Below are 22,680 nucleotides of genomic sequence, written 5' to 3' on the forward strand. Positions count from 1 at the left end.
TGTTTTCCACAAACATGACCATGCCTCATGAAGCTCTCAAGTCGTGTTTCTTAGAGAAATGCTTGTGCAGCTCTCACACTCTGCACGTGCTTGCCTCAGCACGACTGTGTTTATATAGAATTACATTGGCTTTGCATTGAGGGAAGAACAGAGTTGACAGGACCATTAACTTACATACTCTGGGAATTGTTTCCCTTTTCCCCAATGGCTGGCTAAAGGAGTGTTATTTCTGAATTATGATGTGGGGTTGAAATGTAACTTTTAAAGAACGTACACAGAGTGATCTTTACTTCCTATGAACCATAATATTCCGGAAATATCAGAAATACTTGAAATTTTTTTTCAACTTTTCTTTCCTATGATGATGAGGTGTATTGGGCTTTGGTGTAGTTTTATTTGGGTGTGTTCTCTGTACTTCAGGAATAGTAGGAAACATGGTGGTGTTTCAGACTGGCTGGCTGTAGCCCAGCTGTATGTCCCAGGCTGACTCGACCTTCGAAGTGTTAGGATAATGGGTATATATTGTGTGGCTGGCAGGTAGAAACATTTGCATCATCTCCAGAGGAACAGCCATGTTTTTAAAGCCAGAACGAAAGCTTCTAACCTGTGAGAAAAGCCTAGAGAAGGGCACCCTGATCTTCAGTGGAAATAGAATAGGGGAAAAAGGGACTATTGGAGCATTTAATTGACTCAGAAAAGGTCGTTTGAGAATAAGAGAGTTTGGAGAATTGGAAGTTAAACCCGGCTGTAGCTGTACAATAGTGTCTTTACTTTAGCTTTTGCTTGGAGATCTAGGTGACTGTTACTTTATTTGTCTCTCCATTCTCTCTTTCTTTTTTGATGCTGGAAATTGAACCCAGAGCCTTGAGTGTGCTAGATACACTCTCTACCACTTAGTTGTTGTCGAGTGTGTGAACAGGGAGATAAAGCATGGCGTGCAGACAACCAACAAAACTGTGTCAATGGTGTCTGCAAAGCAGAGGGTGCATACCAGTTAGCTGCAGCAGGAGGGTTCTGTTAAAACACTGCATTTTCTAGTTGTTATTCTAACCTCATGGAGCTTTTGGCCAAATTTATAAGTTTTCAAGTCGGTTAACAAAATGTAAAATTAAAAGAAACTAATGATAATTTTGGAGCTTGAGTTTAAATAGAATTTGCAATTTATTTTTCAGTCCCAGGTTATGATGCTTCTGTGACTGTAACTTTTAAGTTACAGGTTTCACTTTCCAGAAGTTTACAGTCATCAAATACATGAGCCTAAATTTCAGACTATTTTAACTGGCAGAATACTTTGCCGGACACTATAATAGAAAGTACTTGTCACAGATGTCTTTGTCCTAAAAATAGATTTATTCAGATTATTTGTGCATTTTTTGCACTGAGGGGGCAGCAATCTAACATAGGGTCTTATATGTGCTGCATAAGCACTCCACCATTGGACAACACACCAGGTTAAAACTATTCCAGATTGTAATTCAGTACTGTAGTGGTTTGAATGGGAACAGCCTCCATAGGCTTGTATCTTTGAATGCTTAGTCACCAGGGAGTGGAAATGTTTGAAAGGATTACAAAGACTAGGAGGTGTGGCCTTCTTGGAGGAAGTGTGTCACTGGGGATGGGCTTTGGGGTTTCAAAAGCCTGGTCTCCCCTACTTCTCTCTCTCCCTGTCTCTAATCTTTGCCTGTGGATCAAGACATAGCTCTCAGCTACTGCTCCAGCACCATGCATGCTGCCATGCTCCCCATGATGATAATGGACTAAACTTGTGAAACTGTAAGCAAGCTTCCAATTAAGTGTTTTCTTTCTTAAGAATTGCTCGTGTTGTGTCTTCACATCAACAGAACAGTGACTAAGACTTCTTTTTCTTTAACTTTTACAGTGACTTGAAGTATTATATATGTATGATGAGCTGGGTAGGTTTTTTTAATGCACTATCCATATTTCTTCACTCCCTTCCCTTCCTCCCTCTCCCCTCCTACGAGCTGGGTAGATTTAAAATGTAATCTCATGAATTTTGGGCAGCACAAAGCTGCCTCTCTGGATATGGATACGGATATATATGGTTTTAACAAAAGTCTCAGATAAATCATTCACTTTAAAGAAATACTCGCTTTTTTGTATTTATGTGTGTTTGCACACACTTGCATGCCTGAGCACTATAGTACAAGCATGAAGCTCAAGGGACAGCTTGTGGGAGCTGGCTCTGTCTTCCTACCACGTATGCTCTGGGAATTTAACTCAGGTTATCAACTTGGCAGTAAGTGCCGTTATTGAGCATCTCCATGCCCAATATATACTTTTTTCGGTTTTTCAAGACAAGGTTTCACTTTGTAACAGTCCTGGCTGTCTTGGAATTTGCTCTGTAGACCAGGCTGGCCTTGATCCGTCTGCCTCTGCCTCCAAAGTGCTGGGATTAAAGGAGTGTACCACCACCCCTGGTTTGAGTCATATACTTTTAAGCTACTTAAGTGTATTTTTTTCTGATTTTTTTTTTTAAGAGACAGGATTTCTCTGTGTATCTTTGGAGCCTGTCCTGATACTTGCTGTGAAGACCAGGCTGGCCTCGAGTTCGTAGAGATCGTCTGCCTCTGCCTCCCAAGTGCTCGGATTAAAGGTGTGTGCCACTACCAACTGGCACTTATGTGTATTTTCGAACTCTTTAATCAGTTGTATTTTTTTAAACCCCATTTTTTTAAATGCTCTTTTAAAAAAAATTTATTATTATGTATACAATACAGTGCAGAAGAGGACATCAGATCTCATTGTAGACGGTTGTGAGCCATCATGTGGTTGCTGGGAATTGAACTCAGGACCTCTGGAAGAGCATTCAGCGTCCTTAACCTCTGCGCCATCTCTCCAAAAAAACAAAACAAAAAAAAAAAAAACAAAAAAAACACACTTTCGTTGCTTTTAGTTTAATCAAAAAGATTAAATTTATCCTAAGCAGTTTGAGCAGTTTTTTTCCTGTCAGAGTTCTATGAGCATTTTGGCAGGCTAACTCGTTATTAGGGTCTGTCTCCAGTACAGAGGACATGCAAATTTCCAAACTTACCTCCTAAATACCAACGTGTCACCAGAATCTGAGTCTGGCTCCCTGGTCCTTGTGACTGCCATCGAAAGCCTTTAGACTGGGCAGAATTTAGGTCTGGAGTATGGCAGACTAAGGTAGCACGCGCTGAAGTGTGGGGTGAAAGTGATGGTGACCAGCAGGGTACCCTTAAGGGGCAGATGTAGACAATGACCGACGGGATACAGTGCTGATCTGCAGTTTGGGCAGGTGTTAGACCCGCTCTAAGCTGTTTTTCCTGAGGAACTTTGTCCCGTTCTCTAGTTGAAAGGTCTGTTTGATTTGACTCTTACAAAAGGGTCAGTGGTATGCCTTTGCTCTTTATTAGAACAAAGGTTCATAGCCTGTGAGCCATGTTTAAATATCTAGTCAAGGCCACCCTCAGCCAGTTTGAGGATAACTTGGGCTATATAAGAGCCTGTCTCAAAAAATAGTTATTTCTTAATAATGTCAAAGAAGTTTATATCTTCAGCCAGTACCAGAGAGAAGATGTAAGTTGTATTCTTCTGACTATAATCTTCTATAATCTTAGCAACTATAGACTACTATAGTTAAAGTCCTTGGCTTACAGGCTGTTTGAGGATGAGGTCCAGTTTCCAAATCTTCCAGACTGATAGTGACCTAAACAGCTTCCTAACAGTACTGAGACAATGGATGTCCTCACATGTATCTGCTCATCTCTATGGTAAGCATTGTCTCTCCCTTGAAAACCCCACCCAGATTCTGAGTTGTCACTTCCAACTTTACTGCTGTTTGTATGCGGGGCTTCCAAAGACATTGTGAAAGGGGAAGAAAGCGTTCTGTTCACATGGGAAAAGAAGTAGTAGTATCTCACAAATGCTTGCCTTTCTAAGTTGTTGCTAAATGTAAATTTAAGTACAAAAATGAGACTCGGGCCTGAGGATATGGTATAGTCTATAAAATTCTTGCTGGGAAAGCGTGAGAAACTGAGTTTGGATTCCTAGCACCCATGTTAAAAAAAAAAGAAGCAGCTGCCACCAGGTGTAGTGATGTACTCATGTATCCCAGAGCTGCTGAGTAGGCCAGCAGAGGGGTCTGCCTGACACACACACCCCTCACAAGCCTATTCCAGGGCAAGTTTGCAGGGTGGTTTTTCTTTTTTTTTTAAAAAAGTTTATTAAAATATAAAAGTTTCCATTTTCGCCCCTCCTCCCAACACCCTCCCACTCCCTCCACTCCCTCTCCTCTTCCCTCTCCATCCCTAAGAGCAGTCCGGGTTTCCTGCCCTGTGGGTAGTTCAAGTTCCTCCCCGCTCCCTCCCGGTCCAGGAAGGTGAGTATCCAAACAGACTGGATCCCCAAAAATCCAGAATATGCAGAGGAAACAAGTCCCAGAGTCATTGTCAATGGCTTTTTAGAAAGACTTCGGGTCAGCCACATTCAGGGAATCCAGCCTCCTCCAGAGAATCTGGTTGGATCAAGCTCTCCTTCAGTCTCAGTCAACTGGCCTTGGTAAACTCTCATTAGATCAGTCCCCTTGTATCAGTGGGTGATCGCTCCCCTTGCGGTTCTGATTTCCTTTTTCATGTTCTTCCTCCTTCTGCTCCTCCTTTGGACCTTGGGGGGCTCAGTCCGGTGCTCCAATGTGGGTCTTCGTCTGCATCGCCATCCATCGCCGAATGAAGGTTCCCTCTGATCTTGCCCTCCCTGCTCACGTTCTTCTTCCTTCTGCTTCTCGCTTGGACCGAGGGAGTTAAAGGACTTTTTTTTGTAATTTCTTATCATTAAATAAATTCCTGAGATTTAAACTTACACAGTAACACTAGGACATGATACTTTTAACTTCATGACAGCAAAATTGGTAATGTTTTGTAGACAAATAAAAGTTATTATGGGGCAGAGGAGGTGGTTCAGTGGTTAGAGTGCCTGACATTAATACCATTCCCAGAGGCCATGTTAGTGCTAGGAGGACACGGGGCCTGCCTGTAGTTCCCGATGGAGATAGAAGGGCTCTGGAAAGCTGTCTGACCAGACTGGCCCCTTAGTGTGTAGGTCTGGGTTCAGTGGAGAGGGAACCAGCACATTCACACACAAATCACACCCATTCACACACATACACGAGGTAAAAGATTTTTAAGCTTCATCTGAGCAATTCTGTAATTCCTGTTTTGTTTTTTCCCTCTGTTGCTGCCTTGTACCTTAAGAAGACGCTGTCTCCTCCCATAACTCCAAACAGCCCACCAGGGTACACTCGAGCTTTTTAGTGGTTTGTTTCCTGGTCTGATTTTTTAGCTTTTATTGCCTTTTCATAAAGAACACAATCAGAATTCCTTTATTAAATTGAAAGAATTACCTGCTTATGTCTGCTTTACATTTGCATGCACGTGTAGTAAGGCCAAACCTAGATGACTCATTTCAAAGGAGAAAGAAGGGCAAGACATTTGTTTTGTGATTAAACCCCTCTCGCCTAAGAGCGCCTGTGTAGGAGTCACGGTTAGTTGTGTGCTACCATCACTCACCGCCCGTCCCTGCCAAAGGGAGGGTTTTCATGGCACGTGAGCCAAAGCAGAGGATTAAAATGGGAAAACAGAACTGAAGAGATAGGTCGTTTGGTGCTTAACAGCACCTGCTGCTCTTGCAGAGGACTAGAGTTCTGTCTCCAGCATGTACGTGGTGGCTCACAACTATCTGTAATTCCAATTCTAGGAGACTAAACACCTTCTGGTCTCTGTGGGCTCCAGGCCCATATGTGGTATATGTACATAAATGTAAGCAAAGCACTCATAACATAAAAATAAATATTTAAAATGAGAAAATAGAAAGAGGAAACTGACAAAGAACCTGTTCCCTTAAAAACTTTTAATTCTCCCTCATCCCCCAATCACTATCTGCAGCCTTTCTAGACACCTAGCAATAAAATGCCAGTATAAGTACACAGACCAATTAGTGATGCTCTTACACTCTGACTGGACTCTGTGCCATTAGAATTACATTAAAAACAACTTATTAAACCAGGCGGTGGTAGCATATGTCTTCAATCCTAGCACTCAAGAGGCAGAGGCAGGCTGCTCTTTGTGAGTTTGAAGTCAGCGCAGTCTACAGAGTGAGTTCCAGGACAGGCTCCAAAGCTACACACAGAAACACTATCTTGAAAGAAAAAAAGTTAAAAATTAACAACAAAACAACTTATTTAGGCTTGAGAGTGCCACTCAGTGTTTGAGTACCAAGCCCCAGAACTTCAGCTAAACCACAGTAACCAAAAACAGATTGTTTGCTAGTGTGAGATCAGAAATGAGTGTATCAATGTATAGAAGAGCTGGAAAGATGACCCAGTTTCAGTCCTCAGCCTCCTGAAACTCCAGCTGCAGAGAATCTTAAGACTCCCTGGACTCTCTTTGGAGATAGGAATCATACTGTAACACACTTTGCACACCTCTAATGGCTCTTAGCGTGCAGAGCAAACACTTTAATAGTTTTTAGATTGGATTAGTGAAAGAAAAGTGCCTGTTGATAGTGAAAAATAAAATCTATCCATTGATCCTTATATTCATAAGCAGGCCTGAAAATGGTTGTTCTCTGTCCGGTTCTTACCTTCAAAGAAAGGGTAAACTATTTAAATTACAATTCTTGACTGGTAATATTTCACTCCTCATCACTTCCCTAAATCTAAGCTAAAATGCATGTATTATATGAACTCAGTTTATTACCAACTAAGTCACTTAAAAGTTGATTTGCAGGAAGCTGCCAAAAAATTCTCAAAAGATGAGGTAATGTCTACCAAACTGTCGGGGGTCGCAGTTGGGCCTTGAAGACCTTTGTGGTCTGGAAGCTGCTCTCACCTTTTCTAGGGGACTTTCCCATAGTTTTACTACAGCAGAGTACATACAGAATGAAAACGAACTCTTTTGTCACTGCACCAAAAGTAGAATAGTAGGTTTATCTCTTGACCAGTGGTTCTCGGCCTTCCTAATGCTACGGCCCTCATGTGGTGACCCCAACCATACAATTATTTTCATTGCTACTTTGTAATTTTGCTACTTTATGAATCATAATGTAAATATCTGATATGCAGAGTACCTAATATGCAACCCCCAAAGGGGCCGTAACCCACAGGTTGAGAAGCACTGTTCTAGATGATTAAGTTTCAGATTGGAAGCTATTTTGGAAGAGTCTAGGACTAGACCTAATTTCTGACTACCGTCACCTAAAACTCACTACCACAAACTCTGTAGCTTGGGCTCAATTCTGACGTCTCCAGAGGTGACAGAACTGTCGCAGACACTGAAGAACTTGATTCTGCTCTCCTTTTCTGTTAGTGAGAGTCTGCTGGGGGGGGGGTGCACGCGCACATGTATGTAGGCAGATACTGCTCGTTCATTTCCCGGTTGCCCAGACCCAAAGTGATCACACAGAAACTGCATTAATTGCAACATTGTTTGGCCAATAGCTTATGCATATTTCTAGCTAACTCTTACATATTAAATTAACCCATTTCTATTAATCTGTGAATCACCACAAGGTTGTGACCTACCTGTAAGGTTCTGGCTGGCCACTTGCATCGGCGACTACATGCATCTCCTTGACTTCGCCTTCTTTCTCTCCATATCTATGTTCGAATTTCCTGCCTGACTTTACTAAGCCATTGGCTGAAACAGCTTCTTTAATAACTAGTAGTAATAAAACATATTCATAGCATACAGAGGGGAATATCACATCATGCATGTGCATGTGGTATCTGTGTTTCTGTGTATATCTGTTTGTGCATGTGCTTGCTCACACATGTTCATGCATGCATTTACCCTCCGTAGAATGAATGTGGAGGTCACATCTCGCTTTCCATCTTGTTTTTAGTCAGGTTACCCTCTTATTTTGCTGCTGTGTAATGTGATCCAGGCTGCTGGCCCATGAGCTTCCTGCCAGTTCGGTCTCTCCTAGGACCTATCCTGTAATAGTAGTGCTGGGATTACAGGTGGCACCACCACATCTGGCGTTTTAGGGTGGAGGTCATCAAGCTTGTACAGCAGAAGCTTTTAACTGCTGAGCCATCTTCCCACCCCCCTTTTCTTTTCTTTTTTTAAATTCTATATATTTTTTAAACCCTTCCTTCCACCTCCCTAAGTAAAGCTTGAAAACTCAAGACAGAGGCAACTGTGCTGCCCCCCCATATGATAATGACACTTGATTTTGAGTCGTCAGCTGGTGGGCCATCTTCTGTCATAATCTCGAAAAATGAGTTGTTATTCCCAACGTTCTTTCCTTGATAGGATGGTAAGTACAAGTTCCTCTGGTTAAAGCCTTTAATGGCAAGGCTGACCCAGGTGGCACACACCTTTAATCCCAATACTCCAGAAGTGGGCAGATCTCTGAGTTTGAGGCCAGCCAGGGCTACAAGTCAGACTCTGTTCCAAAAAAACTTTTAATGACATTCAGGAAATCTTCATGTCATGTACCACATAAATATTAGTAGACTGCATTTGAATCTCCATGATTGAGGGCCAGCAGTCTTGACATTGGCCATCATAATATCCTTATTCTCCTGCCTCATGATAATGTCCACCAGATCCCACATTTGGATGTATAAGTAGTGACTTTCAGTCCTGTTTTCATGCCTGACTGATCAGATGTAATAATATTGTTTGTTTTTCTTTTTTTTTTTTTTTTTGGTTTTTTGAGACAGGGTTTCTCTGTAGCTTTGGAGCCTGTCCTGGAACTAGCTCTTGTAGACCAGGCTGGCCTCGAGCTCACAGAGATCCGCCTGCCTCTGCCTCCCAAGTGCTGGGATTAAAGGCATGCACCACCACTGCCTGGCCCATATTGTTTGTTTTTCTTCAGAGCACACACCCCTCGCCAGTTTGGTAGCCCAGAGAGTGGATGGCTTTCCTTGTATTGTGCTAGATTAAGAACTGTTCTTGCTTTTCTCATCAGCAAAAGATTTGTGCTGATTTTTTTGGTTATATCAATGTCTTCACACCATCAGCTTCAAACTTTTTGCTATAACTGAATATGAAATACATTCTACATTATGATCCGATGCATATTGTGTACATATATAAACAAAAACAACAGTTTCAAGAAATCACAATCCTTCTATGTAACACATTCAGAATTTACTGGTCTGCTTCACTTTTTATCACTTTTGTGAGCCACTAACTTGATTTATGACCTATTAACAAGTCTCAAATTATAATCATTATAGCCTTCCAAATGGTTGTCTATTATATTGAGAAACCCAATTCTGTGAAATCCTAGAATCCTCTGAAATGAGAAGCTGTTTCTCAAGGGTTCGCTGGAGGTAAGGCCACCCTTTGTCCTCTTTTCCCACCCCAGTAAGATGAAAGAACTAGACTTTTTTTCTTTTTGTTTTGAAACAATTTCAAGCCACATAAATACTATATAGGACAAAGAACTCTTTTGTTTGTTATGTTTTTTGAGGCAGGGTTTCTCTGTGTAGCTTTGAAACCTGTCCTGGAATTCACTTTGTAGACCAGGCTGGCTTTGAACTCACAAAGATCCGCCTGCCTCTGCCTTCCAAGTGCTGGGATTAAAGGTGTGCACCACCACCGCCTGGTGACAAAAATTCTTTATTCCCTTCATTTAGTGACCAAATCCAAGTCTCACCAGTTGTCTCAACAATGTCCCTTCTAGTAAAAGAACCCAAACCTGAGTCATGAACTCACTGAGCTTTACTCCCTAGTGTGTCCTTCCTTGACTGAAGTTTAAGGTAAGAGTCCAGTCATACTGTGTGTATCCAGTGTTTCACTGTGATTAGAACCAGTCTGTATGTTTCCGCTGTGATGTCATGATGTCACAGGAATGATGCTATCTGGTCTTTTCTTTCCAGACTACTTGTCCTGTGGTGTTACCTTTGACCAATACATGAAGATGGCATATGCCAGGCTTCTCCGTGACAGAGTTCCTTTTGCTCTTTAGTGGTTTATAAACATGTTATGAAGGAATACTTTAGGATCCTGTAAAAGTCACTCACTTACCCACTTTGACTACTTACTGCTTTGGGATTCATTACTTTTCTTTCCTGAACTAACTTTACAATGGTAGTTTCTAAAAACTGGTGATTCTTTTTTTCTGACTTCATCACTCTTTCTACATTTTACCATAAGGAAGAACTTTCCTCATTTGTTTTTTATTCTTGTTCTTTTCTTTATATTGGTGTATATTCATGGATGCCCATTTTCTTCAGTGGCTAACTTTTAATTTTTTGATGTTCATCTGTCCCTTTTATAAGACACTTTTGGTGTCCTCTTGTTATCTAGGGACCCAAGTTCATTTTTTTCCTTCCCCGGCTCTGGAATTAGTCACTTTTCCAGAGGCTTTGTTCCTGTAGTTGGAAGTAGCACTTGGCAGCAGCAGTCTAGGTGCTGGTCTCCACATGCTAGCAGGGCATCGCTCTTCCCAGGCCCTCTTAGTAAGCAGAAGCAAGTAAATGCATACACGCACACATTTCCATTTAACTATCTATAGTGAAAGTCATGAACCATATCACTACTTTCAATTCTGTACAAAAGCAGAAGTCATTCCAGCTTTCTTTTTTCCCCTTCATATTTTATCTTTAAAAAAACAATGAGGATCTATTTCCTGTTATCTTTAGTACAATTTCTTTTTTGTTCAGTGTCCTGTGTAAATGCAGTCCCCTAACAATACCAGACTATGGCTTCATTACCCTATCCTCCTCTTATTCCAGGACTCTACTTTCCCAGAAATAAGATAAGGAATAAGGTAGGCAGAGGGAAAAGTTCTTTCTTAAATCCTTGAAGAAATTCTATTACCCCTTTAATAGTGGCCTTTTACCTGGCTTGAAGAAAAGCAAAAGCAGGGGCTAGAGAATGACTCAGAAGTAACAGTGGGCACTGCTTCTCCAGAGAACCTGAATTCAGGTCCCAGCACTCACATTAGCAGCTCACAACCACTTGTAATTCCAACTCCAGGGAATTTGATACCTCTACCCTCTGTGTACATGTGCACTGACGTGATCATGTGCAGACATTCACGTAATTAAAATGAAATCATTCTTTAAGAAATTAATAGAAACGAGGTGGTGATGAGGTATGCTCTTAATTCCAGCACTCGGGAGGCAGAGGCAGGCAGATCTCTATGGGTTCAAGACCAGCCTGGTCTGCAAAACGAGTGTCAGTACAGCCAGGGCAACACAGAGAAACCATGTCTTGAAAAACCATAACCAAATAAATAAAAATAAAAAATAAAAACAAGAGCATAAAATATGAAAGCTAGTATTTAGACTTTTTCCTCAGAATTTTATTTAGAGTGTTGTATGTGTTTTACACATGCATATGTATATCAGCCAAGCATTTTTTTGTGATAACTACCTTGTATTGAGTATGGTTGTATTGAGTGCAATTTGATTAATTTCTGTATATTAACCCTAAATCATATAACTCCACATTATAGTTCACTTTTTTGGAAGTGGCCCAAATAAAACTCCCTGAGGTTAGAGAACCTGATCATGTCAGAGGGTTGCACAGAGGTGTAACTTTCATCCAGGGGTATATGACTGTATAAGCCACATACTGTCTCTCCACAAGTACAGCATGATTGGGTATCTTTTCTTTTGCTGTGATAAAATACCTGGAGAGAAAGCCAACTAGGAGAAAGGGTGTTTATTTTAGCTTACCATTCCAGATTACATTTCATCATAGCAGAGAAATCAAGGTGATGGGAATTTGAAACATCTAGTCACATCACATCCACAGTCAAGAAAAGGGAGAAATAAACACTTGCATGGTTGCTACTGCTCAGCTCACTTTCTCTTTTATATGACAGTTCAGGACCCAGACCTAGGGAATGGTGCCACTCAATTTAGGCTGGGTCTTCCTACATCAGTTACAATCAAAACAGTCTCTCACAGACATCCCACAGACAGGTCCTCATTGAGACTCTCTTCACAGATGACTCAAGACTGTGTCACATCAATGATCAAAACTAATCATCCCAGTGGGAGCATATGCACTGCTGGGCATCATCACCAGGAGAGCGGTCTGCCAAGTGTCACTTTTAAACTATGGCATCTCATTTGATTTGAATAATAAGAAAATAAGAAAACATATCAGATTCTTTAATTTTTCTCTAAGTTTTTGGAGCACTCAATCAATGGGGGTTCTGGTCAGCATTTACCCTATAAGGGTTTTTATTTATTTTTACATTTGGTTTATGTCAACTCAAACACAAATCCTTTACTTGTTCTTGTAGTTAGAGACTTTTGAACTAACTATCTGGGGCTCTTAATTCATTTATAATCACCAACCCCTTGCTTTTATTTTACCCAGAAGAAATAGAACATTTGGACAGTAGTAGCACACACCTTTAATCCCAGCACTCAGGAGGCAGAGACAGGCAGATCTCAGTGAGTTTGAGGCCAGCCTGGTCTACAAGAGTGAGTTCCAGAACAGCCAGGGATATTACACAGAGAAACCCTGTCTCAAAATAAAATAGAACAAAACGAAACCCCCAAAGAAATAGAACAGATGAGTCCACCGTTTTGTCCCGCCTCTTTGAACTAAGTTCTACTTTAAACAAATGTCTTCTACAGAGTTTTGCTCATGAAGTCTGCTTCTGGGATTTTTCTGGCCAGTCTTTTTGGTTACTGACTCAATTGGAGAAAGAATATTTTGAGTTTGCAACTGAAGAATTCTTGCCTGAGGAGGCAAAAGGGAAAGCAGTTCTTAATCAAACACCCCCATGCTGAGGCTTAAGGGAAATTGTGATGTGCCGTCCATCATCAGTGTCCTTGGCCAGGACGTTAAAATTTAAGATTAACCAGTGTGGAGACCAAGGTGGTTGTTTGACTCGAAGTCCATACTTTAAAAATGATACTGCAAAGTGTAGGTTCTCTGTATAACTGCAGCTGAGTACATTTCCTTTCCAGTCTTTTCACTGGGATAGGAAAGATGCTTTCACTTTCGTGTTGGAATTAATGGTTTTTTTTAACCTGAAAGGGAGAATACATTGTCTTTTTGGCAAAATTAAAGAAAAATAAATATACAAAAAAAGCATGTAAACAAAGAGAGAGTTTAGATTCAGCTTTCTGGTCCAGATTTTAATGTATTCCTGAGTGTGTCAGATACTTTACATCACCTTTAAGACCATGGTTTTCTTATAGGCCTTGATTGGTAGGTAGGTCTTTTCACATCAGCTTTTATTCACCTGAATCAGCAAGGGCTCAGCCCTTAGTAGTGCCATTTGGGCTCACTTCTGCTGGTTGCGTATCTTTGGTCAAGTCATTTAACCTTTTAGAACTTGGGTTTCCTCATCTATTAGGTGATAATATAACAATATACTTTTCAAAATGGTTGAAGAGAGAAGATAACATCAGATTAATGGGAATACTTTGAACGATATAAAAGAATTTGTCATTGTTAGCACTTCCTTAAATAGACATATGATATAAATGAGAAGAAATGAAATAGCCATTTAAGATTAAAGGGGTTTATGGTCCCTCCCAATTGCTAGTAAGTGTGAAATTATTATATAAATTTTACAGAAACAGGTCCAGAAACTGTGACTGAGTTGTTCTTACTGTCCCTTTAAAGAATAGTATAGCCATGATAATGTTCATTTAACATATTGACAGGATTAACTATGTGAGATATATATCTTATATAATATAAAATCCATAGATCGGGGATCAATAAAATGACTCATAAGGCAAAAACTCTTATTCCAAGCTTGACAACCTGAGTTCAATCCCTGAAACCCACTTGGTGAAAGGAAAAAAAAAACAAAGCTCCCTCAAGTTGTCTTATGATTTACATGTGTACACACACACATATACACATACAGACCATGGCATATGTGCACCCACACAGACACAGACAAAATAAATGTACCCCAAAATTCACAAATAAGAATTCTCATAATTGGCCTTTAAGCTGGAGCCTATAATTCTAGTCCGTTGTAGGATTAACAAATCTTAAGGAACTGTTTTCGGATTGAAAAATGAATCATGACTTATTTGTAAATCCTTTTTAAACTGTGTTCATTAAATTAACCCCCAAGTAGATAATCACTTTTGCTTATTTAATTTGATAAAATTAGTGTTTGGAATAAAAAAGATATCACAACAATTGAGGCAGAAGAGTCATTAGTTGGAAGGATTTAAGGAGGAAAAAGTATAAATTTCATGTGAAAAGGGGAGGGTGGGATAGAGTTTCCAAGAGCCTGGAGGGAAATGAGCTGTTACTCTGTGGATAAACCCATTGGCTTAGAAAGCATTTGGCTTAGAAATGTTGGACATGTAGTGATGACAACAGAATGCAAGAGATTAAATTCGAGATGTTTCTTCAAGGCCAAATCCAAACTCCTTCAACGCCCAGTAAAGAAATTCCTTTCTTGTTAACTCTTAATTTTCTCTGTGCTGCTGACTCCTGTCATCCTGGTTTCAAAACTGTCACCTATTCATTGTTGTTTTCCTCCACCTCCGTGCCACTTTCAGGTCCTGTCCCTTGTTGATTGTGGTGTCTTCAGAAATACCACATTTTCTAATAGAGACTCAGCCAGTAAGATCTTTGGTCTGCAGAGCTTACTGTGCGGTGGGCCAGAGTTTGAAACTGCTGGCTTTTCTCACGATGCAAGAATGACAGGGCATTAAAACTGCACATAGAAGGCTTGAAGGCACTTTCATATTTCTGTCTGGGCTTGTTACTTGAGAGATACGAGAGCTGAAAATCACCATTCTCATGTGCAAAAAAAGTGTTTAGAGAAATTAGTCTCTGTTCTGGGGTAGTGACTCCTGCAGGAGGTGGGGTCGCCCTAGGCACGCCCACAGCCTCCATTCCTAGAAGCTGGCTGCTTTCTTTTCTTCTACAAGTGGCAACCAAGTTCTGGGTTGAAAGTGAATCCTTGCCTTTGGCTACTCTCCAGCATTCCTGGCTGAGCGAATGGGGATTTGGAATGTCAGAAAATAGAAGAGGGGAGGGGAAAGATGTGCGTATGACTCTGACTGTTCAGAGCAGAGGCAGCCCGTCTGGAAGGACTCGGACAGCTTGACTTCCTCAGACTGCTTCCTTCTCATAAACTTAGTTCCTTCTTTGTGTTTCGTTGTTTAACCTGAGTTTAGAAGGGCAGTTCAAACCCTTATAGCCCAGTGGAATCAGGTTAAGAGAGGACAGGGTGACTTCGGAGGACTTGTGTTTCTTCCTTCTGGATAAAGTGGCAGTGCTTGTCCCCAGGTTCATCTGCAGCAAGATCCAGAACTCCTCTAGGATTTAATCTGGAGTCGTCGGGAACCCTGATTCAGGTTTTATTCAAGAGCCAACCTGAGTAAGAAGCAACCTGTGGAGTGAATCAAGGATCGGGTCTAGGCATGAATGGTGGCTCTTGGCACATGCCTTCCACTGCTCACACCTGTGACTGAAGCTGAACTGAAATATTGATGGGACACGACTCTCAGACTCTGTAACTGTGGACTGGTTCAGAGCTCAAGACTATAATTTACAAGGCAGTTTTCATCCTTTGTTTGGTTCTATCCAAAGTCATCTTGTCTCAACTCAGAAGGAGAGCTTCTGTAAGAATAGTCTACAGGGACAGTTCCCGGCTGTGTGTGAAGAATCCAGAGGTTGGTTGTCTGTCTGCATCCCCGTGAACCATGTCCTCTTTATATACACGAAGTAAGGAATTCACACGGAATAGGAAATCTCAGTCTGATTCTCCCCCAGCATCTCCCTCCCCGACTGCCAAGACACTCCGAGTAAGCCTTTTTATTTGTCTGGTCATAGCTATGTCAAAGGTGGGAAATGGGTTTCCGTGGGACTTGCAGGCTGAGACTGAGAGAAGGGGCATTTCAGTTAAGTCAGTTAAGGATGGAAATCGCAATTAAAGCCCCAGATAGCTCTCCTGAAAGGGTTCTGAGTCACAGTACATGATACTGTCTTAAGTAAAAGTAGACTTGAATAATTCAGGCTATACCTTCTGTCTTTCAGCTTTGAATCTGTTGTAAACTGCTTGGCAGTAAGAGTCTGGAGAGCTTTTTGTTTGGTGTGTTTTATTGTTGTTTGTACCTGGTTGGTTTTTTTGTTTGATTTTGATTTTGGTTTTTTGGGTTTTTGTTTGTTTGTTTGTATGTTTTTGAGACAGGGTCTTAATATAGAATATTGATTGGCCTAGAGCTCAATATGTTGACCAGACTGGCCTCAAACTAATAGAGATCCGCCTGCCTCAGCCTCTCTGCTACTGGGAATAAAAGCATGGCACCACCCCTAGCAGGTTCTAAGGTTTTTATAACAATGTTTTATAGAGCTTTTCTTTAAATTTTTCAGCCGTTTTTAGTTGCTGTTTTTTCCTGTGTTTTGTGGACTATATTTCCAGAGAAAGAGTTCCCTAATGACATCTGTGTGCATCAAATTTTCATCATTTCCAAGTTCTGTATGCATAATCATATGTGTATGCATGAGATAGTGTATGCTTTTACCCGTTTTATATGTCTCTGTGATTAATAAAAGATCAGAATGAATTAAGCTTTATGGATACTTGCAGCCATCCTCTCAGGTACCATCAGGAAACTCCTTTGACAACCAGCTGGGTTAAAGTGCTTGTGATATCCTGGACAGGGCTGTGTAAGACTTTATCCATTTTCTCTGGTCACTATAGGGACATCGTATCTAATTTAGCGTCCTCCTTGGTCAAGAGATGGCAAAAGCAAGAAATGCTACCAATGGCAAATGAGCAGTGAGAAGCCCTGATGGGCATATTAGGTAGCAGGCAAGGAGCAGCGCTCCCTCTAGGGAGCTAGTCTGCGCTATAAGGCATACCCAACAGTGTAAGAAGAGGGCAGCCAGGCTTCCTTATTTGGAGAGCTGTGGGATTTTGCCAGAAACCTCAGCAGACTGCAGCTTTTTATTTATTTTTATTTTTATTTTTTCATTTTCAGTGTCTCCCTCCAAGAGTAAGTTCTCATATAGTAGGATTTGGGATGCAGCATATTGTTTTGCAACTTCAGCCAGAGATACTTAGTACTCAAGTGCCAAAAAAAAAAAAATCATATGATACTATTTTGCTCATAGTCCTTTTTGTGAGAGGACCAAGGGAGGCTGTACGGTGTGGTACAGTGTCACCACTACAGAACTCCTGGGTTCCTGAGTATTTCTTTTCCTATGGACCAGTACTTCCCTTACTACAAGGCTCCTGGCACTTTTTGCAGCTGCTTTTGGGTATTTTCTGGTGACTCCTAATTGTTGTCCACAAAACTGAACACTATTACTTCAACTAATGCCTCCTTTTGCTGCCTTCCCCTATCATGTTCCATAGAACCTGTGCGTGTAAAGAGCCCTTGTTAACAATCAGTTCATAGAAACCTCAGCTCCCAGAGTCCTGTAGGATATCTGTGATCACTCAGAAGTTTCTCCTTTTTCCTTTTTCCATTCCTTCATTAGCATTGGTGCTTCTTCTTGTCTCCACCCCTTCCATCCTCTTTCTCTTACCTCCCACCCCTGCCTTGTAGACAGAGAGCACAGTGGGGGACAATTTGAGAGTTTAAATTACAGCAAATCAAAACATGGGTAGTGACTACTTCCCAGTTTTTGTGGCCAGAGGCTGTAGATTCACACCATAGTATCAGTTTCTATAGCTAATTTCCAGTGTCCAGATGGCTTGAGATCATACTGTAGAGAACATTGATTTTCATATGGCATTGGTGTTCCATTATGTCTTTAATGACTGGAACAGAGAAAGACGTGCAAAAGTAATTTGGAGACTGTAGACTCTTGAGACTAGTTATGTAGCTAGGATTCATCTCATGAAATTTCACTTGTCTGTTCATTTAACTCTCATGTTTGACTAACTGGGATACTCTGTAAAAACTGGTTTTGGGGTTACACCATAACAACACATTCACTGTGGTCTTGTGCTCATATGTCTTCGGATGCCAAGTTGCAACAGGTTGGTTCTCTGCTGCCCCGAAATCTGGGTGTTAAATGGGTTACATAAAAGAGACGCGACTTGCCTAGCATCACTTGGATAGTAAGCAGCAGAGCGTTCAGCTCAGCTTTCTCTACTTCCAAAACTTTTATCTGAAACACTGAGTGCAAAACAAATAGATTTGAAGATCAAATTTAAGGGTCTGCCTAACAGGCCAGGAATAGTTAAAAACCTAAGTTGCTGTAGGAATCCAAAATTTATCCATGGTAGGAATATGGGAAACTGAAATTTCAAGGAAGAGGAACACTGTGTCTGTAGATCAAGGGAAGAAACTGACAAGCCATAATTGAATCTGTGTGACTGCTTCTTAAATTTCAGTCATGCCCTCCAGGGCCCAAAACACCACAGATCCTGAGATCTTGTAGGCCTCAGATTTCTCTTAAAGAAAATGACAATAAAGACATGGCTAATTACTTTATCTTCTCCCTCCCTCCCCATGTAGTTTGTGTCAGCTAGAGATTGAATCATTGAGAAGGTTGTTCTTGATTGATCCAACATTCTTCAAAACAGGACTGACTTTTTGAACAAGTGTCTGAAAGTTTATTAATATTCTAGTGGTGTTAAAGAGCTAAATATGAAGTGCTTCCATATAGGGAAAATATCCTCGGAGAATTTTTAAATAATGCCTGCTTACATACAAAATATTTTGGACATTTTGTTCTTTAACAAATGCTTAGAAAACCCATGGGTAAATTAAAATTAGCTGAGCAGGTATTATTGTTAACTTGTGAGAACAAAGGTCGGGTAATTTTTAGTGATTATGAAACAGAAACTATTTTATCACATTCCTTTACTTTCGAATGCTTGGCAGTATCTGATACTTTTTGAATTATGTAATGCCAGATTTCTGTACACAGTAAGCCTGTGACCTTCTTAATAACATAGAAGTCTAATCTAGGGCCAGCAAGATGGCTTAGTGGGTTAAGGCACTTCCCACTGTCTGATGACCTGAGTTTGATTCCCAGAAAATGATGGCAGAAGAGGACTAACTCCCACAAGTTGTCCTCTGACCTCTGCACAAATGCATGTGCTCAAACACAGAAATAAATGTACAAAACAAACAAAAAAGACTCTACTGCCTGCCTGGATATTGTGTGACTTTCTCCCCAGTGAAATATCACTCATATCTGAATAGAAGAAAGTACATGTCCTCAACAGTCAAGATTCATATTTACTTCTGCTCATTCATATTTTAAACAATATTTTTTATTCTATGAACATAAATTATACTGTTAAACGTGATTTTAAAGGCTAGAGAGATGACTCTGCAATTAAGAGCACATATTATTCTTATATAGGACCAGGGATTCTATATAACTCCAATTCCAGAGAATCCAGTGACCTCTGTGGGTACCAGGCCTGCACATGATACACAGAGATACATGCAGGAAAAACATTCTTTCAGATAAATAAAATAAACCTGATGTGAAGGTTGCATATGCCTATAAACCCAGTTCTAAACAAACTGAGACAAAAATTCTAAGATCACAGGACTGGAGAAATGACTTAGCCATTAAGAGCACTGGCTGCTCTTCCAGGGGATCCATGTTCAATTCCCAACACGCACATGACAGTTCACAACTGTCTGTAACTCCAGTTCCAGGGTACCCAACACCCTCCTCTCACACAGGCACATATGTAAGCAAAACACAAATGCACATAAAATAAAAATAAAAAATATAGAAAGAAAAAAGAATTCTAAAATTATAAGTTTGAGACCAGCCTAGGCTATGCAGTTGAATTCAAGGCCAGCCTCTGCTAGTAAGACTTTGTCTCCTCTAAAACAAACAACCAAACCATCAGCCTTTCTCTTCATTAAAGTATCCATTTATCTTCTTCATCCTCCAGTGCCCTCAAGCCTGCATTGAGAATGGTTGTGGAACTGCGAGTTTTCTGTAGATTAATAGAGTAACTTCTTTAACAGGTTCTTTGGCATCTGCACTCCTTTTTCATAGCTTAGCATCTCTTGTGTCTAAAGTATTTAGTCTGGATTGCTTCAGATCGAACATCCCTATGAGCTATTGATCTGTCATCTGATCTGTCACAATGGATAGCAGAATGATGTCTCTTTGTAGTAGAAACTCCCTCTCTTCGAAGCAGCTGGAACATAAGATGCTTGGTTCATACATTCTCTAGAAAGGCTTCTTTTCAGAGCAGTTTTTCAATGTTAAAATTCTAAGCGAGGTCTACTTGTTATCTCAGCTACTCGAGAGGCAGAGACAGGAAGACCAACAAGTTCAAGGACTACCTGGGCAACTTAGCGAGACCCTGTCTCAAAATAAGTAAGAAAAAAGCCAGAACTGAGGAATCTTAGTCATAGAGCCTGGAATGTACAAGACCCTGTGTTAAGTCCCAGTGCTACCAAAATTTAAAAAGAAAAAAATTAAAATTCTGAACCACATATATTTAGTACCAAAGTATTATTTGTTGATTAAAATATGCCCTTTTGGGGCTGGAGAGATGGCTCAGAGGTTAAGAGCATTGCCTGTTCTTCCAAAGGTCCTGAGTTCAATTCCCAGCAACCACATGGTGGCTCACAACCATCTGTAATGGGGTCTGGTGCCCTCTTCTGTCCTGCAGGCATACACACAGACAGAATATTGTATACATAATAAATAAATAAATAACTTTAAAATGCCCTTTTAATATAATATGACATAATTGAGACCATATCTCAGGAGACTGAGGCAGAGGGATCACAAGATTAAAGTCAGTCTGCCTGAGCTACATAACAAGATCTTGTCTAAAAAAGGAAGAGTATGTGTATGAGAGAGAGAATGTAAATATAGAAAATACACACACACGTATGCATAGATAAATTCCAGCAGACATCCAAAGTGTAGGGCTTATTTGATAACTGCTGACTACATCCTGAAGTAAATGGATCAGCATCTGAATATCTGAATTCTAGGAATCTTTTAATTAGACAATTGTTTACTGACTTGCTCATTTATGATACAAGGATCTGACCTGTATTTATAGCCCGGGATCACTAGCATTTAATCTGGATTACTCCAGGTTTTGCATAAATATTTTTTATACCAACAACTAATGTACACAAAGGGAATCTATTTGCTTTATTTTTAATCACCCCTAGTCATTACATTAGATAAACTGAATGATAAAAGGCTGCAGCTTTCAAGAGAGCTTATTTATGTCAGGACTCTGGTTTTAGGACAAGGGTAGTCTGCCTCTTCTCTTTTCAACCTTAGGTGTCAATCAGGCTGGAGAGGCGTGCCATGTACCTCTGGCCAACACCAAATACTTCTATAGTATATTATTTTATGCTCTTTACCTAGGATACTACGTTTGGGGCATTACCAATCCAGAATCCTTTTTTTCTTCATTGAATTCCACCTTTTAATTCATTATCATGGAATGAGAAGCATTTTTCTGGGTGAATATGCTGATTAGGGTGCAATTTGTCGATCATGTTTTTCTGCCTAGTTAAAGCCACTATCCATTTTTTGTTTGTTTGTTTTAGTCCACTCAGAAAAAGTCAGTAAGCTATAATTCTTCAGTCCAAGGAATCCTTCTGGACAGTACTGACGGGGTCTGTAGGAGTTAAAGTAGGCTCCCCATTGGAAGCCATTCTCAAGTTCTAGGTAGATGCATACTGGTTTAGTTCATCCATACCCTACATAGAGCCCTGATAAGGTAGCTTTTGATTCCAAGGTGTATTGAGCAGAAAGGCTGGGAGTTTTGAAGACATTATTTTCTTGGCTGTAAGTTGTGTCCTACTCTTGCCTCCATAACACCTTGCCCATGGGGAAGAGTCAAATGCTCTGTTCTGATGGTGGTCTCAGTATGGGCTAGTCTTGAGTTCATGGTAAACCTGCCTCAGCTGAGTATCTGGGATTGTAGAGTGCCGTGTGCCAACCAGTCTCCTCTACTAGCAATCCTCTCACAATTAACATCTCACAGGCATCTGCTATGTTGTAAATCCTGTGTTGGATGCTAGAATTCATAAATGAAGGACGTATTTTCTAAATGGAGAGATGTAAAACAAATTCATATCCAGAGAGGTGAATTTTCTAATAAGAACATAGGTTCCGAGTATTTTTGTTGAACCGAGTAGGAAAAAAATGTGTTAGCTTTATGTTTGAAGAACAATAGAAGTTTGGTGACAAAGAAGACCCGTATTACAGAGGCAGAGGGAAAAGCATGACAAAATACAACATTGTTTTGAGATCTGCAGGTCCATGTGGCTAGAATGAAAGATATATTTATAATAGGAAATAAGGGATCATGCCATGTGATTCTTAAGTCTTTCTTTGCTAGGATTGAGGGAGTTATCCTATGGACAAAGGACTGATGACCTGGGGAGGAGTTGTGATACCAGTTGCATATGAGAGAAATAAAGTACTGGCAGCTGAGTGCTGGTGGAGCAGGAACCACACGTCAGTTGTCCCCCGATGGCAGGGGGCACAGGAAGCCTTCTGTCGTTTAGATTCTGAACTGACAAACCTGGAGGGCTGACGGCATGGGAGCAGGGATGGACATGGGAAAGTGACAGAGAAAAGAGAACAAATTGAATTGTCAAACGTGAGAAACAGAAATACATTTTCATGTTAGGATTGATTGAATAAGGGGTGCGGTGGGACATTCAGATAGTGACATTCAGAAAATATGGGTTTAGCATACCTAACCCACGATCTTGAAAGGCTCCAGAATTGAAAACTTTGAGGCCAACATGATGCCACAAGGAGA

General features: G+C 40.6%; 1 protein-coding gene across 7 annotated transcripts in view; it reads left to right on the top strand.

Moving 5' to 3' along the window:
- Nucleotides 1-22,680, top strand: part of Ppp1r12b (protein phosphatase 1 regulatory subunit 12B) — a 218,250-nt gene that overhangs the window by 154,479 nt on the left and 41,091 nt on the right. The window contains exon 1 of one of the 7 annotated variants that reach the window (XM_048430829.3): nt 14,881-15,745. The exons of the other annotated variants lie outside the window; for them this stretch is intronic. Coding sequence (XP_048286786.1) covers nt 15,644-15,745 — 102 coding nt within the window. The 5' untranslated portion in view covers nt 14,881-15,643. Of the gene's footprint in view, nt 1-14,880; nt 15,746-22,680 lie in introns of those variants that run through there. 7 annotated transcript variants of the gene reach the window in all.

Source organism: Myodes glareolus, chromosome 5 (genome assembly GCF_982192425.1).
Source record: "Myodes glareolus chromosome 5, mMyoGla1.1, whole genome shotgun sequence".
In the NCBI taxonomy this organism is placed as follows: domain Eukaryota; kingdom Metazoa; phylum Chordata; class Mammalia; order Rodentia; family Cricetidae; genus Myodes; species Myodes glareolus.